Below are 15,151 nucleotides of genomic sequence, written 5' to 3'. Positions count from 1 at the left end.
CCGCCTCCTGCTCCTTCAGAAATCACCAAAGCTGAGCTGCCACCTCCTGAGCTCGAAGCTAGGTTCTCCCTCCTGAGAACCTCGTTCTGAAGAATCGTCGTGGTGACCTTGTCCATCTTGATGGTGCTCTTCTCCACTAGAAGAGCAGTCACCAAAGACTCATATGATGGGGGAAGTGATGCTAGCAAGACCAGCGTCTTGGTCTTCTTCTCAACTTTCTTGTTAATGCTGAAGAGGTCAGTGAGGATCTTCTGAAAGTGACTGAGATGCTCCTGCATGTTCTGTCCCTCAGTCATCCGTAGTTGGTAGAACTGCCTCCAGAAGAAAAGAGTGTTGGTGAGAGATTTCGTCATGTACAACTCCTCGAGCTTCGACCACAGCATCGTCGGAGAAGTCTCGCTAAGCACATGGATCACTACCTCATCCGTTAGGTACATGCGGATGGTACTCACCGCCTATATCTGGAGTGGCCTCCAATTTTATATTTTTATGGTGGTCGGCTTCTCCTCGCATAAAAAAGAATCGATCAACTTTTGGTGGATGAGCACGTCCTTTACCCTTGCCTGCCACAAGGAGAAATTGCTCTTTCCATCAAACTTGTTGATCTCCATCTTGATTGATCTGGATCATCACCTCATCCATTAGGTACATGCGGATGGTACTTACCACCTATATCTAGAGCTGTCTCCAATCTTGCACCTCTATGGTGGTCGATTTCTTCTCGCATAAAAAAGAATCGATCAACTTTTGGTGGATGAGCACGTCCTTCACCCTTGCCTGCCACAAGAAAAAATTGCTCTTTCCATCAAACTTGTTGATCTCCATCCTGATTGATCTTGTCTTCTCCATCTTCAATCTTGCTCACCACTGCTGCAATCTGCGTCTTGGTACCACCTCGCTCTGATACTACTTGTTGATGGATGTCTAGTCAGGACACCATCTCTCAGAACTTTTTCGATACTGCACATCATAGCAGAAAGAAAAAAAAATAAAACAGAAACAATCAAATATTTGGATCAGCCAAAAAAGGGCTCACCTCCATGGGGCATGCAAGCTTCACTATAAGAAAAAAGAAAAAAATTATAAAAAGAGATCACATCCTCAACCTCTGTACACCCAATCTCTCCCTCATAGGAAATTCTCCTTGACAAAAGCTCTCTCTCTAGGAAGACCTCCTTGAACCTCTGAAGCGGTCGCTGTCTGCTGTCCAACAGTCTGCCTGAAGCTCCTGCTCCTGCTCCTATCAGCATCTCGCTTCTATTCTCTGGGTTCTCTGCCAAACAAAGCCGCACGCACCACCACGCCTCTCTGTTCACAGAATAGGGCTTTTAAAGCCTTAAATCCGTGAAAGAATAGGATACAGACTCCTTTCAGCACCCAAAACACTTCCCTAACTCTCGGATCTTGACCGGCAGCACCCTAGGCTGTCTGATCGCGACGTGATCCATAAAATAATCCGTAGACTGCGAGAAACAAGTAGGAAACTCCATCCGATCCACGGTGGACCGCGAGAAACCAAGAGGAAACGCCCTCGCGGGCCACGCGCTACGTGTGGACCATGTGAAGAGAAACGTGCGAGCTATGCCCGCGTGGGCTTGGGCTGCGCCTGTGCCTGCGCGCCTGGGCCTGGGTCGCGCACCGCGCACGTGCGCCTGGGCCTGGGTCGCGCTTCGCACACACGCATGCCCACATGTTCGCGCACTGGGCCATGCGCTCATGGCTTGGTCGCGCACTGCCGCACGTGGCCGTGCCACCGCTGCCTCCGCAGGCCCATTGCTGGCCTCCGTCGCTCCGAACTTCGTACCAACTTCAATCGAGCGTATCTCGTTCATCCAGACTCCGTTTGAAGTGATCTTAGGCTCGTTGGACTCCGTTTGTCGTTGTGGACCTCACTGTGGGCTCAATGTAGATCGAATATCGGGGCGTCAAATTCTAACACACAAATCTTTCATTAAGCATGTGGCCAACTTTTATTTTCATGTTTGTGGATTGGATCCAAATTAAACTTAATCAATTAATTTTGCCAAATGGTAGCTAGAATAGTGCTTGTTTGCAGTCTCTATTTTCTGCTGAGATGATAACTATAATCAAAAGCGTTGGCAGATGGTCTGATCAGCTGACTTGGTTCTTTACTTGATCTTCTCATCTATCAGTTAAGGATGCTTTGCTTTTAGTCACTTCGCTGCTTTTGGAGCCAGGCAGTATGCTTTATAATTGGCTATGAAAACTAAAAGTTCCTTTGAGAGTTAAATTTTTCTTCTGGAAACTTATTTTTCAAAAGCTTCCCATTAAATTCTTTCTTTGTCATCAGGTAATCCTTTCCTTGGATATGATTTTTTGTGATCTTTGTATGAATGAACAAGAAGATTGTAATCATGCAATATTCTCTTGCCCTTTTGCAGCATCTTGCTGGAGAATTTTGGCTGATATGTGTCACCAGATTAACTACCCTCACTCTTTGCAGGATTTTATACAAATATTATCCATTGCTAGTATTGAGGAATGGTATAAATCACTGACTACCTGTTTGGCTTCTAATATTTGGTCAAATAGAAATGTAAGAGTGTTTCAACATGCTGGTTTCTCTCCTTTGGATTTAAATAGGCAGTCTTTTGTTATGGCTTGGGGTTTCCTATCTAACTATCAGAATTTAGATGTAACTTATTCAAGATACTGAGGTTGTCTTTATCCTTCTCCTCTCAGGAGTTTTTTCTCTATTACAGTTGGTTGGCAGCCCTCACCCCTTGGAGTTTGCAAACTGAATTTTAATGGAGCGGTAACTCCAAGGGTGCAACGGCAGTTTTTATTCTTAGGGATCACAATGGTAAAGTTATTCAGACTGCAGGTAAGACTTTAGCGCACTGCCCTGTGCCCATTGTAGAATTAATAGGGGCTTGGATGGGTATTCAAGTGGCTATTATCAAACTTAATCTTCATAATCTCTAGATTAATTGAAGGGGATTCGCAAGTCGTAATTCAATGGATCTCTCGGACCCATCCTTTTGAGCCTGACTTATTACCTTTACTTCGTGATATTCTCTATTGGAAACAACATTTTAACTTATGGACCATTACAAATGTATATAGAGAGGCTAATCAGATTGCTAATTGGCTTGCTAGTTGTGCTTTGAATCACTCTTTCCAATTTAACAAAGATGATGAATTGCCTACTCGGTTATGCTTTTTATTAGATGTGGATGCTTATGGGGTTCCTTATCATAGATCATTTTGAAGGTTTTCCTGGATGTTGCCAAATGATTATTAAATGTATTATCTTCATTTTCATTATGACATGGGAGATGGGTCAGCCTGTGGAAACTAAGAGTACATGTGGGTGGAATGCCGGTAACAATGAATTCAAAATTTTTCAGAAATCCCAATCTTGCTGTTATAGGTCTTCGATTGTGTTGGTTAAGTCTATCATTATGCTATGGTGATTTTCTTCGGTAAAGTTCGATCTATTCCTTTACTTCAATATTCAACCTGTTATTAATTTCAGAGGAACCTGAAGTTATTACTTTAAATTCACCACCAATTATTGCTGTGTGGTAGTGCGTATGATATGAGTGGGAAGGAGTTAAAATGTTGGGACATGATTTTATACTCCCAGATTGAATGGCTAGGGATTGTGGTTAAAAGCTATTTGATGAGAATAGATTCTACTCCATAGTGTTTATCTCTACAATTATTGTCTAGGTTATCTTGTATAATCTTCAGGATCTATTTTCAACCTTGCGAATGTAATGGTTCTATGATCACTGTGTTTTATATGTTGTTTCAATGTTTCGGTGCCAGACTATAGTGTTATCGCATCTTTTCTTGGGAGTTCCTTTGGCTGCCTATATACACATTAGTACTCTATGTAATGCTCATCTTCTATATCATGGAGCTCGTGGCAGTTCTACGGTACACTGTATTCTCAAGTTCAAGATTACCATTCAACTTTTAATTGAGAAGCATGAGCTATTATATCCAAAGTTACGGGTATATTTATATTCCTTTCTCAAGGGTGTACATCTATCTCCTGACTTTAAACTTACAATGATCTGCTTGCAAATTTTTTTTTGTTTGTATTATCATATCTTCCATAGTTTTTGTTTTGGTAGCTACTGTGGCGTGATCACTTTTCTTTCATCGTCAGAGAAATTCTTTGTGCACTGCTGGCGATGTAGAAAATCCGACGTGAAGTGCACCTCCTTGTCTGATTAGTCCATATAGTCACTATTTTTCGATGCATATTTAATGTCTGCAGGTCGGCTTTTTCGTTAAAAAATTTTGTATGACGCAAATATCTTGATCTTTTGAAAAAAATTATGACATCCTATGGTGTATTATAGCTCAGAATGTCATAATATGGTCCAGGATATCATAGCATAGAAGAGACATTTTTGTCCAACCACTTTCTAATACGCATTTAATGTTTGTAGATCGACTTTTTTGTTTGAAAATTTTGAATGATGAAAATATTCCTATTCTTTGAAAAAATTATGACATTTTGTGTATATTATGGCATCCTGCATTATACTATGACATCTTGTGGGTAAAAATTATGACTTTTTGGATGCAGGATATCATAATATGGATATAAGATGTCATAATTTTATCAAAAATAGATATATTTTCATTATACAAAATTTTTAAACGAAAAAGTCGATCTACATATATTAAATACGCATTGAAAAGTGGTGACTATGTAGACCAATCGGATAAGACAGTGCACTCCACGTTGGATTTTCTACACCGCCCATGGTGCACAAAGAATCTCCCTTGCTTTAATTAGGCCACAGAAGTTTTTGTACAAGATATTTATAGATAGTAGTTCTTTTGCATAAAAAAAAAAAGCTAGTTGCCATAATGGGCCTAGCGGCTTTGGTTCGCTTGGATGAAATGAGAGAAAATATATTTGTGAGATCTAGCCTCATGCTGAGCTGGCCTGGTCCATTAGCAGAATTAACCCAGCTTGAAAATAGGAGACTCTCCATGTGAGTCCCTTTCCTTGAGGACTCCGGATGGAAGTCAGATATCTAAAAAGACATCGGAGGTTAGAAAAATTTAGCCCCACCTCTATTTAAGAGCCTCCTTTCCTCTGTAAATCTCCACTGCTAAGTACCACCTTCCTTTCTCCCTTTATTTTGCCCTTCACTCTTTCTCGCATCGATTTCCTTCCATTTTGGCCACTAGAAAATGAGATCAGAGATGAAGCTAGCGCCTAAGGTAAGGCCCAGCTTTCCTTTATTTTTCTTCCTCTTTTCTCTAAGGCCCTAAACCATCCCTTCTCGGCTTGTACTTTGCTAGAAATCGACTAAGATCCACCTCCTCTATTTTTCTAGTCCTTCTCTTCCTTTTTTGGCCACCAGTGCTACCACCTCTTGATGTTAGACCCTTGGATCGACTCTTTAGCCTCCCTATGAGCCTCCATGGTAGAGCCATGGCGGTCGGCAATCAGCCAATGGCCAAAAGCATAAAAAGGCCCCACTTCTATTTTCCAAGCCTTTTCTCCATGATTTTCTAGTCGATTGGTCACTGCCATTGGCCGTCCACCACTGCTCAACCTCTATCCATAACTCCCAATCGGACTACTTTTGGACTACTCCCAACCTCCATCTATGCCTTGCCGCCCACTTTCGGACCTCCGAATGCACCATGCGGCCCACCGGACCATTGACCATGTCCGTCTTCTCTTGCTTTGCAAAAAGAAAGAAGAAAAAACTAGAGATAGATAGAAGAAGAGATGTCTCTTTTATTTCTCTCTCAACTCTCTCTTTCTCTCTATCTGAATCATGAACCTTGTAAAAGGTCCTAGTCTTTCTGAATTAGTCTAATGGTTGTGCCGCATATCAGCTTCCAACAACCCCTTCCTATTTTAAGAGAGATAAAGAATTTCATCTCTATTTTCTATTGGCCCCATTTGATCAAGCAAAGAAGCCCTGAACTATATCTTGGTGCTCAGATAGCTTGTTGGGTTGATCACCTCAGCACTTGTTGAATAACCCTAAAATCCATTATCAATGATATTTGTTAAACAATCTTAGCCTTGATCCGGTTCGTACCTCATGATTCATTAATCGAGTCATTTAGACCTGACCCACCTGAAGCCACCAGCCATCACCACCTGCCAGATTTCTTTTTCATTATTTAATTTTATCGAATTCATTGAATAGAAATTAATCATGCTTTTAATATTTTAAATAAGTTTAGCATGTTCCTTAGTGAAGTTTGAAGGTGTAAGGTCGACGAGGTAAGTAGAACTTACACTCTAGATTAATTTTTAAACTATCATAGTTTCCATACATATAATTTGCTAATGATGATATTATATTTTTCTTAAAGTAAAGGATTAGCATATATGATATAAAAATCATGCTTTATTATGAAAATTAGTTTCATAAATATTTTAATAAAAATAGTATATTTTTAAGTACAAATCTTATCATGCCTTTTAATATTTTTTCATCCACTTATATATATCTTTTAAGAAAAGATATAAATGTTTTAAAATCTATCAGATAACTATGAATAATTCCTTGGATTTAGAGAAGATTGACATTCAGAGCTATCATCCATAGGAAACACGGCCTTGCCAACAGATATAAAATTGGCATATGAAAAATAAAATTTTGTTGATTATAAAATATGACCTTGTAATGGGTATAGAATGACTGTAGCATGAATATCTATGAGTAATATTTTGAGTTATGATATAAATATCTTATAAATCACATGATCTATTATTTTATTAGTAATCATGTTTGTGAAATATTTATGATTTTTGTATGTATGCTTTATGACTTTTTTTTTTAATATTGTATTACAAAATGCTTAATTTTATAATATTTATTATTTTCTTAAATAATATATTCTTCATAAGAAAGGCTTATGTTTGATCATATAAGATAGTGTAAGTTTTACTTATTGAGCTATGTAGCTCACATCTCTTTATTTTTTTCTTTTTTTGATGAATAAGTTAACTAGGAATGAAGTATGATCCACGTTTGGAGTTCACACTAGTGAGCTTGAAAATTTTGTAATAAAATTTTAGTTTATAAGTTGCTTATGACTTTATAGTTGGTGATTTTATAAATCTTTAGGATTATAAATCTTGGTATTTATATTTGAATTTAGATGCTTTGAACCAATATTTGTTAATTATTTAATAGATGATAGATTTAGATTTTTTATTTTATTTGAGATTATGATTGTTGGTGTCAAATTCCAAATCTGGGATAACAAGATCATGCAATTGAGGAATGTAACCCATGATAGCGTGAAGCCAATAATCATAATTAGTTAAATCCATCACAAATAAAATAGAATAAAAGGATCCAATTCCAGCATTTATTAAATATTAAATAAATACTAGTTTAGGCATCCAAAACCAAATATAAATATATACCAAAACCCTATAATCTTCAAAATTCATAAAATTACCAACTACAAGGTCATAAACAACTAATAAACTAAAATTTTACTACAAAATTGTCAAGCTTGCTAGCACAACTCCAAACTTGGACCATCCTTCATTTCTAGTGACTTTATTCAACTAGAAATTGAAAAAAAAAAGAAATAAAGAGAGCTAAGCTACTTAGTTCAGTAAGTAAAACTTACACTATCATACTGGATCAAGTATCAGTTTTTTTCATGAAGAATGCATCATTTAAGAAAATAATAAATATTATAAAACTAAGAATTTTATAGTACAATATAAAAAGATAAGTCATAGAGCCACTCATGTATGCATAAATTATGAAAATTTTATAAGCATAATTGTGAATAAAATTGTAAGTTATTCTTTACCATATATTCATATTATAATTTAAAATATTACTCATAGATATTCGTATTATCGTCACTTTATACTTGTGATAAGGTCATATTTTGTAATCGACAGAGTTTTATATTTCATATGCCAACTTTATATCTGCTGATAGGATCATGTTTTATGTGAATGTTAGCCTTAGATGTCGATCTTTTCCAAATCTGAGAAGTTATACATAGCTATTTAAGAACCTTTAAAATATTAATATCTTTTTTTAAAACATATATATAAGTAGATGAAAAATACTAAAAAGTATAATAAGATTCATGCCTCATAAATATGTTATTTTCATTAAACCATTCATGAAAATTTTTTACAATAAAGAATAATTTTTATGCTACATATGCTAATTCTTTATTTTATGAAAAATATGATATCATTATTGGCAAATCATATATATGAAAAATATGATAATCTAAAAATTAATTTGGAGTGTAAGTCCACATTAGACCTTCAAACTTAACTAGGCTAACATGCTAAACCTACTTAAAATATTAAAAGCATAATTAATTTCTATTTGATGAATTTAATAAAATTAAATAATAAGAAAAGGAGATAGTGGGCTGAGTGATGGCATTCGGTGGCTTTGGGTGGGTCAGATCTAAGCGACTCGATCAATGAATCATGAAACACGAACTCGATCAAGGCTAAGATCATTTAACAAGAATCATCAATAGTGGATTTTAGGGTTTTCAATGAGGATTGGGGTGGTCAGTTCAATAGGTTGCTTGAGCATCAAGATAGTTCAGGGCCTCTTTATGAGGTCAACTTGGATCCATGGAAAATAAAGACCAGACTCTATATTGGGGTCCATGGATCTTGAAGAGAGAGGAAAAGGGATGCTTTGCCTCTCTTAGAACAAGAAGGGATTACTGGAAGCTGATATGCGACATGACCACTAAGTTGATTTAGGATCCCATTTTCCATGGGTCAGCTGGAGGTCTATAAAGGAGGCCGAGACCTTTTACTAGATCCATGATTTAATGTAATGGAGAGAAAGAGATAGTAGAGAGAGAAACAAGAGAGACATTTCTTCTTCTTTCTCTATCATCTTCTCTTTTTTGCTTCCCTTTATTTCCTCTTGGCAAAGCAGGGGAAGAGTGGGGGTGTGATTAGTGATCCGATGGGGTGCGGTGGCACAATTGAATGTTCGGTTGTAGGCGGTGAGGCATGGTAGGAGGTGTGGTAGCGATGATCGGTTGGTGGTAATGATCGATAGATGAGAAAATCATGAGAAAAAGAATCGAGAAATAGAGGAATTGGGGCCTTTTTCTATGATGGAGGTTCACAGGGAGACTGAGGAGTCCATACAAGGGTTCGGCATCAAGAGGTGACAGCACGATGGCTAGAAAAAAAGGATGAGAAGGGCTGAAAAATCAGAAGATGCAGATCTTGATTGATTTCTGGCGAAGTTTGGGCTAGCAAGGGGTGGTTTATGGCCGTATAGAGAAGAGGAAGCAAAGAAAGGGAAGGCCGAGGTTTACCTTTAGCTCTGACGGTCTCTGGCTTCGTTTTGCGGGGGCCATAGTGAAAGGTAACCAACACAAGAAAGAGAGAAGGGAAAGAAAGAGGGAGAAAGGAAGATAGTTTTTGATGATGGAGGTTCGCAGGGAGAAGGAGGCTCTTAAATAGATGTGGTGGCTAGGGTTTCTTAGCTTTCAATGCTCTTTTAGATGTCCGGCTTCTATCTGAGTCATCGAGGAAAGAGACTCCTATCGAAAATCTCATGTTGCCAGGCTAGGTTAATTTAATCTTGTCAATGGGCCGGGCTACCTCAGTATAAGGCTCATCCTCACAATTGACTTCATGTTATCATGGATGACATTCCTCAATAACATGACCATGTCATATTTTCAATTTGAAGTGTGACAACATTACTTGCAAAAATCAACAATACTTCAAATATCTCATGTTTACTGATTTAAGGAACTGAAGATAAAAGCTTGTAAAACTTTAAGTCTTGGAGATATAGAAGCCCTTGCACATATCCAATTCAGTATGGATCCGAAGTTGCATCCTCCAATTAAAGGTCAAGGTCATTGAAGTGCCAAACAACTTACTGAAATAGAAAGAATACAGCAAAATGGGGGAAAGCATTTTATTCAGATAATCTCAACCTCATATCTGCAAGCTTCTTAACTTGTTTGCAGTGTACATGAGAAAATCAATTTAATATTTATGGGGGGAAGAAAAAGAATGATAATCTCAGACAAGAAGAGCAACATCAAACAACACATGCAAAACCCTGTGAACCTTTTTCAACCCAAAGCTACCTTTCTCCGGTTTACCCATTTATAATCATAAACAAGCCTGTCCACGTCCAAATTCACACGTACCAGTAAAATCCAAGCTCACTAATCTACAAGTATCACATAAAACCACCATCACAAAATAATCATGGAACTGCAACAGCAGGAGCTAGTTTGTTTTCTTGGAGAGAGATCACGGTTTCAAAAGCACCCACCAAGGCCTTCACCTTGCTCTTCCTAGTCTCCACAAGCTTACTTGCAGTTTCTTCAATCACATGATTGAGCAAACCTTGTGTATCTTTCTTGCCCTGCACATCTTGATGTCTCAATACAACAGTCCGAGCATCTGAAGTGGGACTTTTTGAGGTTGCTGCACAAGTTGCTTTCTGCTTCCTATAGTTTCTCCTCTCTAATTCTTTACCATTTGGATTCTCACTCACCACTTTTGCTGGTCTGAATCTGAGTTTTCTAGGAGCATTATCCTCAGACTGGAGATTAACTATCTTGCCGCTCTGAAATTTTAACTTGTATGGTCTAGTAGATTTAACTTCAGAGCGAACACTTCCAGTTGTACTTGGCGTCCTCTTATTTTTACTCTTTGAAACATCAGCTTTCCTCCTCTCAGTTTCCTCTTTGACCGAAGTAGATACACTCACTTCACTTACTGTAGACTCAGAGTCATGTGAAGATGCGGATGGTGAAGACCTTAATGATGAGGCTGATAATGAGGACCGCAATGATGGATATGATCCAAGTTTGCTGGGTTTTCGGTTTATGGTCTTCTGATCCAACTTCCCTGACTTCAGCTCAACAGTGCACACAGTTTTCTCCTTGATTTTCTCAGCACTGTTGTCTACCTCACCAGCTTTTGCTTCAGTCTTCACCAGGGAAGAAGGCTTCATGTTCCCGTATTTCCTCAGCTTCATGATTGAAACCCGATTAACAGGAGACGTGGTCAAGGCAGAAGTTTTCAGTGGTTTTAGAACTTTCTCCTCTCCAATTTTTGACGGGCCTGGACTCTTAATACCCTTCTTCTCCAGGTTCCTTCGGCCAATTAGGCCTCTTGGAGAAATTGATGGAGAAGTAGTTTCCTTTTGCTTCAAAGACGACGTTGCAGATTCAGCAGATACAGAACCTCTCTGCGGAGTTGATGGAGCACTTTTCTTGATAATTCTGTGTGCCAAAGGTGAAATGGTTTTCTTAACAAACGATGGCCTCTTCTGCACAGTACTTGTTACCTTAACATTTTCCATGACAGGTGATGCAGTCTGCTTGACAGATGCATCAGTTTGTTTCTGCTTTATGACCTTAGCTTTAACAGAGACCTCAGCCTTCTTTTGGGCAGTCTTCAGCTTGTTCATCTCTCTCTTTTTATTATGATCCACATTCAAAATCTTCAGCTGGCTTTGTTCTTCAGATAATCTTGCGGCTTGATCAGCTGATGTATTCTGAGCAGATGAAATGCTTTTCCAGATGGATAATCCTTCTGCTTGATTGGTTAGTGCATGATCTGCACACACAATGTTTTCCTGGACTGGTGATTGTATGCTTTCAGGCTCTTCTGATGATTCTTCTACTAAAGTGCTAGCCACATGCTCAGTGAATGCAATGTCTGTCTTAGTTGGTGATGAAACCACACGCTTCGTGCTAACATCCTCCACATACGGTTCTTCTACCCAAGCGACGGGTATATTCTTAACAGACACAATATCTTTCTGGTTGTCTGATGCATTGGGCATAAACCTTGCAGATTCTTCACATAATCCTTCGACTGGAAAATCATGTTCATCAGCTGTGTTGCTTTTCTGGATGTCTGATAGTGTCACCAGTTTGATGGTTATAGATCCATCCTCGGATGATTCTTCAGCTAGATTTGTGGGTTTATGCCCAAGAGATGCAACTGTTGTCAGGTTGGGCGATGAGCACTTCATCTTTATGCCTAAGGATTCTTCACCGGATACTTCTGCTTGATTCGTGGATGTATCTGAAATTTGAATTACCTTCTCAGGTGGCAGATCCTTCTGCATGACAATTTTGTCTGTACTTCCATATATTGTTTGACCTTGCTTGGCTTTGAGCTCCAGTCTCTTCCTTCTCTCTTGTGGTGTCAAAACCTTTGCTTGATTTTGTTCATCATCTGGTTTCCTGTTATTGCCAAGAAGTTTGGTACGTATTGGAAGCCCTTTCTTTGCTTCAAAACCATGCTTAATTCCATATTTACAGAAATCATGACAGGAGCTGGTCGAAGCTCTGAGGTAATTAGGAACAGGTTTTTCAACACTGTTTGAAAGAGATGGTGAAGCAGCAGTGCTTGCTTTTCTTGTTGAATTTCTCCTTACTCCACTCCTAGGCTTAATCACCTCAGGGGTTACTGAAATGTTACCTCTCTCCATCACTTCTCCACTCATAGAATATAAAAGATGACTAGTATGAACAAGTACTAATATCTTCACTTCTGCAGGACACCTAGGTAAGCACAGAGCAAGTTCCCAGTACTGCAACCAAATAGAAAGAATCATGAAAGTTAGAGAAATAGGGAAACAAGCATAGTCACTAAGTTCTTTATGTTGCTTTATGCAAATACATGACTTTTAGAGCATTCACTAAAGCTCAAAGATCTCTTTGCAAGTTAGGACTGACTCATCAATATTTCTGGGAAAAGCTAAACTTGAAGCATACTAACTGACACAATTGATTTCTAACAGGTATAGACTCCCAACAATCCAAAATTTCATTTGCAGCACAGATCACCAGGTCATAATTGAAAATTCAATAGAACCTGCTTTTATGAAAATTGGCATGGAAATAATGAATACCCTCTCTATTATCATCTAAATTAATGGGAGTCAGTGTAACATACTAGCATATGATATCAATAATTTAGAAAGAAAACTTCTTGAGCAAGCAGAAGGGACAACGGTACTAATAATGTATCAGGCTGCTGTTTGTATCTCATTACATTAAGGCTCCTGTTTGTTTCTTATTCCACTTAGTTTATTTTATAAAAGCTAGTTCTAATGGAGAAATCAAACTCTGTGAAGAAAAGTTGAAGAGTTCTTATGAATAAGTTGGAGACTACAGTGGATGCTCCAGCTCCTGGACTGCATTTCTTCCCCAGACAAATCAGCACAAAATTTCAGAACTTATTTACAATCCCAGAAAGACCTACAAATCTACTATACCATATAGAAAGAACAATTAAGAGAACATATATAACAGAAACAAGAACAGGAAATGCCAATGATCTATTTAGACTCCATTACATAAATTGTCAGAATCTGAAATGTGTTTAAAAGAATATTTTAATCCAAAAGCATAAGAATTTTTATAGAGCACCTGTCCATAAGCCAATTGTCCTCGAGTTATTAAAAAAAAAAAAATCAAATTATTGCATGGTAAAGAATCAGTTTCTGCAGTAAAATCAGGAAACAGAAAGATGACCTTATTCAGTGCTGAGGAACCCTAAAACTAATAAGACCAGTAACACGTTAGACATGTGAGAAAAAAATTGAGGATAATACCAACTATTAAAAATGTCTACGAAATGCTTCTGCAATACCATACACCCTCATGATGGAAGAAACCATCTGAGGAGGGTGCCATTTGGTTGAGTTGGTAAAGCCTTTGTTCTTGACATTCCAATCCCACCCTCACTCCATTCTTGGCCAGGCTCCCCACCCGTGCAAGCTCTTTTTCAGGAAAAAGAGTCACCAAAATGTTCTTCAGGTTTTTCAAATATGTACTACTACTGCAAAAGGATCTAAAACCTTAATACATGTCTTTACATTTTTCTGGTTCTGCTTCCTTTAGTTTCTCTGAAGTTAGAAGGAAAAAAAAGACAAAAGCTACTTGGAAGAAGAAGAATACATCAAAGTTAGCATTGAACTTTTTTTTTCTGCAATCTTCTGCATCTAAAAACAATTGCAAAATCTGAAAATGTTCCTTCGACATAAATTTAGCCCTTTTATTCTAGAGTATCATGAAATTTAGTTTACTCTATATTAACATGAGAATGCAACACTTCATACACTTCTTCTTTTTAAACTACCGTATTGTCCGCATTATGGATTAAAAAAAAAAAACACAGAATAATTGAATGGAAATAGCTAGCGAGCTACTTCACATAATTCTGCAAGTACTTCCATTAGAAACTTGTGGGTGAAGGGACTTTTGTATTGGAAAAAAAACAGAGAGAGAGAGAGAGAGAGAGAGAGAGAGAGAGAGAGAGAATAACATGATGTAGATAGAAAAAATAAACCACGGCAATTTCCCTTCAACGACTTCCTTATAATGAACCCATTGAAGGATAATTCAATATGCTCAGAAAATAAATTTATCCTTTTAAACAAAACATTTAATCAATTCCTTGATCCAAACAAACTGCTGAATTTAAGGAACAATAAATTTCACAACCAATCACACATCATTAACACCTCTCTATGGTACAATAATTACATCTATTTTTATTCAAAAGAACAGCCATCAAGATCCGAACTTTCTATAATTCTGCTCGCCACGATCAAAAAGAATCACATGATCAGCATTCAAATACAAGAATCAAAACGTTACCTCTATTTGGTTCGGTTTAAGCCCAAGATATGCCCGTCAAGTTCAAAACTTTCGTCCATTTTCTCGACCGTCATGGATCGAAACCCGTCCCTTCATCTATAAAACCATGAAAGATAACAGAAAACAATTGAGAACAGATGAAGAATCCCGCCCGGAAAAAAAAAAAAAAAAAAAAAGGAAAAACAGAGAGAGAGAGAGAACGCCGGAGAAGAAAATAAAGGAAGGAAAAAAAGATGGACTTTCTGAGGGAAGGCCGTTAAAAATAATGTACCAAGTACGCATCAAGATCGTACCTTTGGGGGAAATACCACTCGCTAGTAGGCGAGGAAAGGAGTCTTCCTCCATCGAGAGGGAACAACAAGCGCTCCTTCTAGAGATCGCACGAGCGACGAAGAGGGTGTTATGGGAGTGCCCCGCGTTTGTTGCCGCAGGTGATCGAACAGCGAAAGCGATAGCGAGAATGGCGAGAGAGAGAGAGGAAGGAGGCGAGAAGAAAGGGAGGCACACCGCCCTCGGA

General features: G+C 38.1%; 1 protein-coding gene and 1 long non-coding RNA gene across 2 annotated transcripts in view; one reads left to right on the top strand and one right to left on the bottom strand.

Annotated features, from left to right (window-relative positions):
• Positions 1-10,872, top strand: part of LOC105058001 (uncharacterized) — a 25,935-nt gene extending 15,063 nt beyond the window's left edge. Inside the window, exons 2-3 of the long non-coding RNA XR_834063.3 lie at positions 2,724-2,845; positions 10,736-10,872. This is a non-coding gene — a long non-coding RNA (uncharacterized lncRNA). The remainder of the gene's footprint in view (positions 1-2,723; positions 2,846-10,735) is intronic.
• LOC105058009 (uncharacterized) lies at positions 8,989-15,151 on the bottom strand. The gene is made up of 3 exons (XM_073251887.1): positions 14,928-15,151; positions 14,635-14,730; positions 8,989-12,560 (listed from the first exon to the last, which is right to left on the bottom strand). Exon 3 carries the CDS (start codon positions 12,471-12,473, stop codon positions 10,212-10,214), a length of 2,262 nt encoding a protein of 753 aa, XP_073107988.1. The 5' UTR covers positions 12,474-12,560; positions 14,635-14,730; positions 14,928-15,151; the 3' UTR covers positions 8,989-10,211.

The sequence above is a fragment of the Elaeis guineensis genome, chromosome 2, assembly GCF_000442705.2.
Source record: "Elaeis guineensis isolate ETL-2024a chromosome 2, EG11, whole genome shotgun sequence".
Lineage (NCBI taxonomy): Eukaryota > Viridiplantae > Streptophyta > Magnoliopsida > Arecales > Arecaceae > Elaeis > Elaeis guineensis.
Note: the sequence above shows the minus strand (reverse complement) of the source record. Positions and strands in the feature narration are given on the sequence as shown.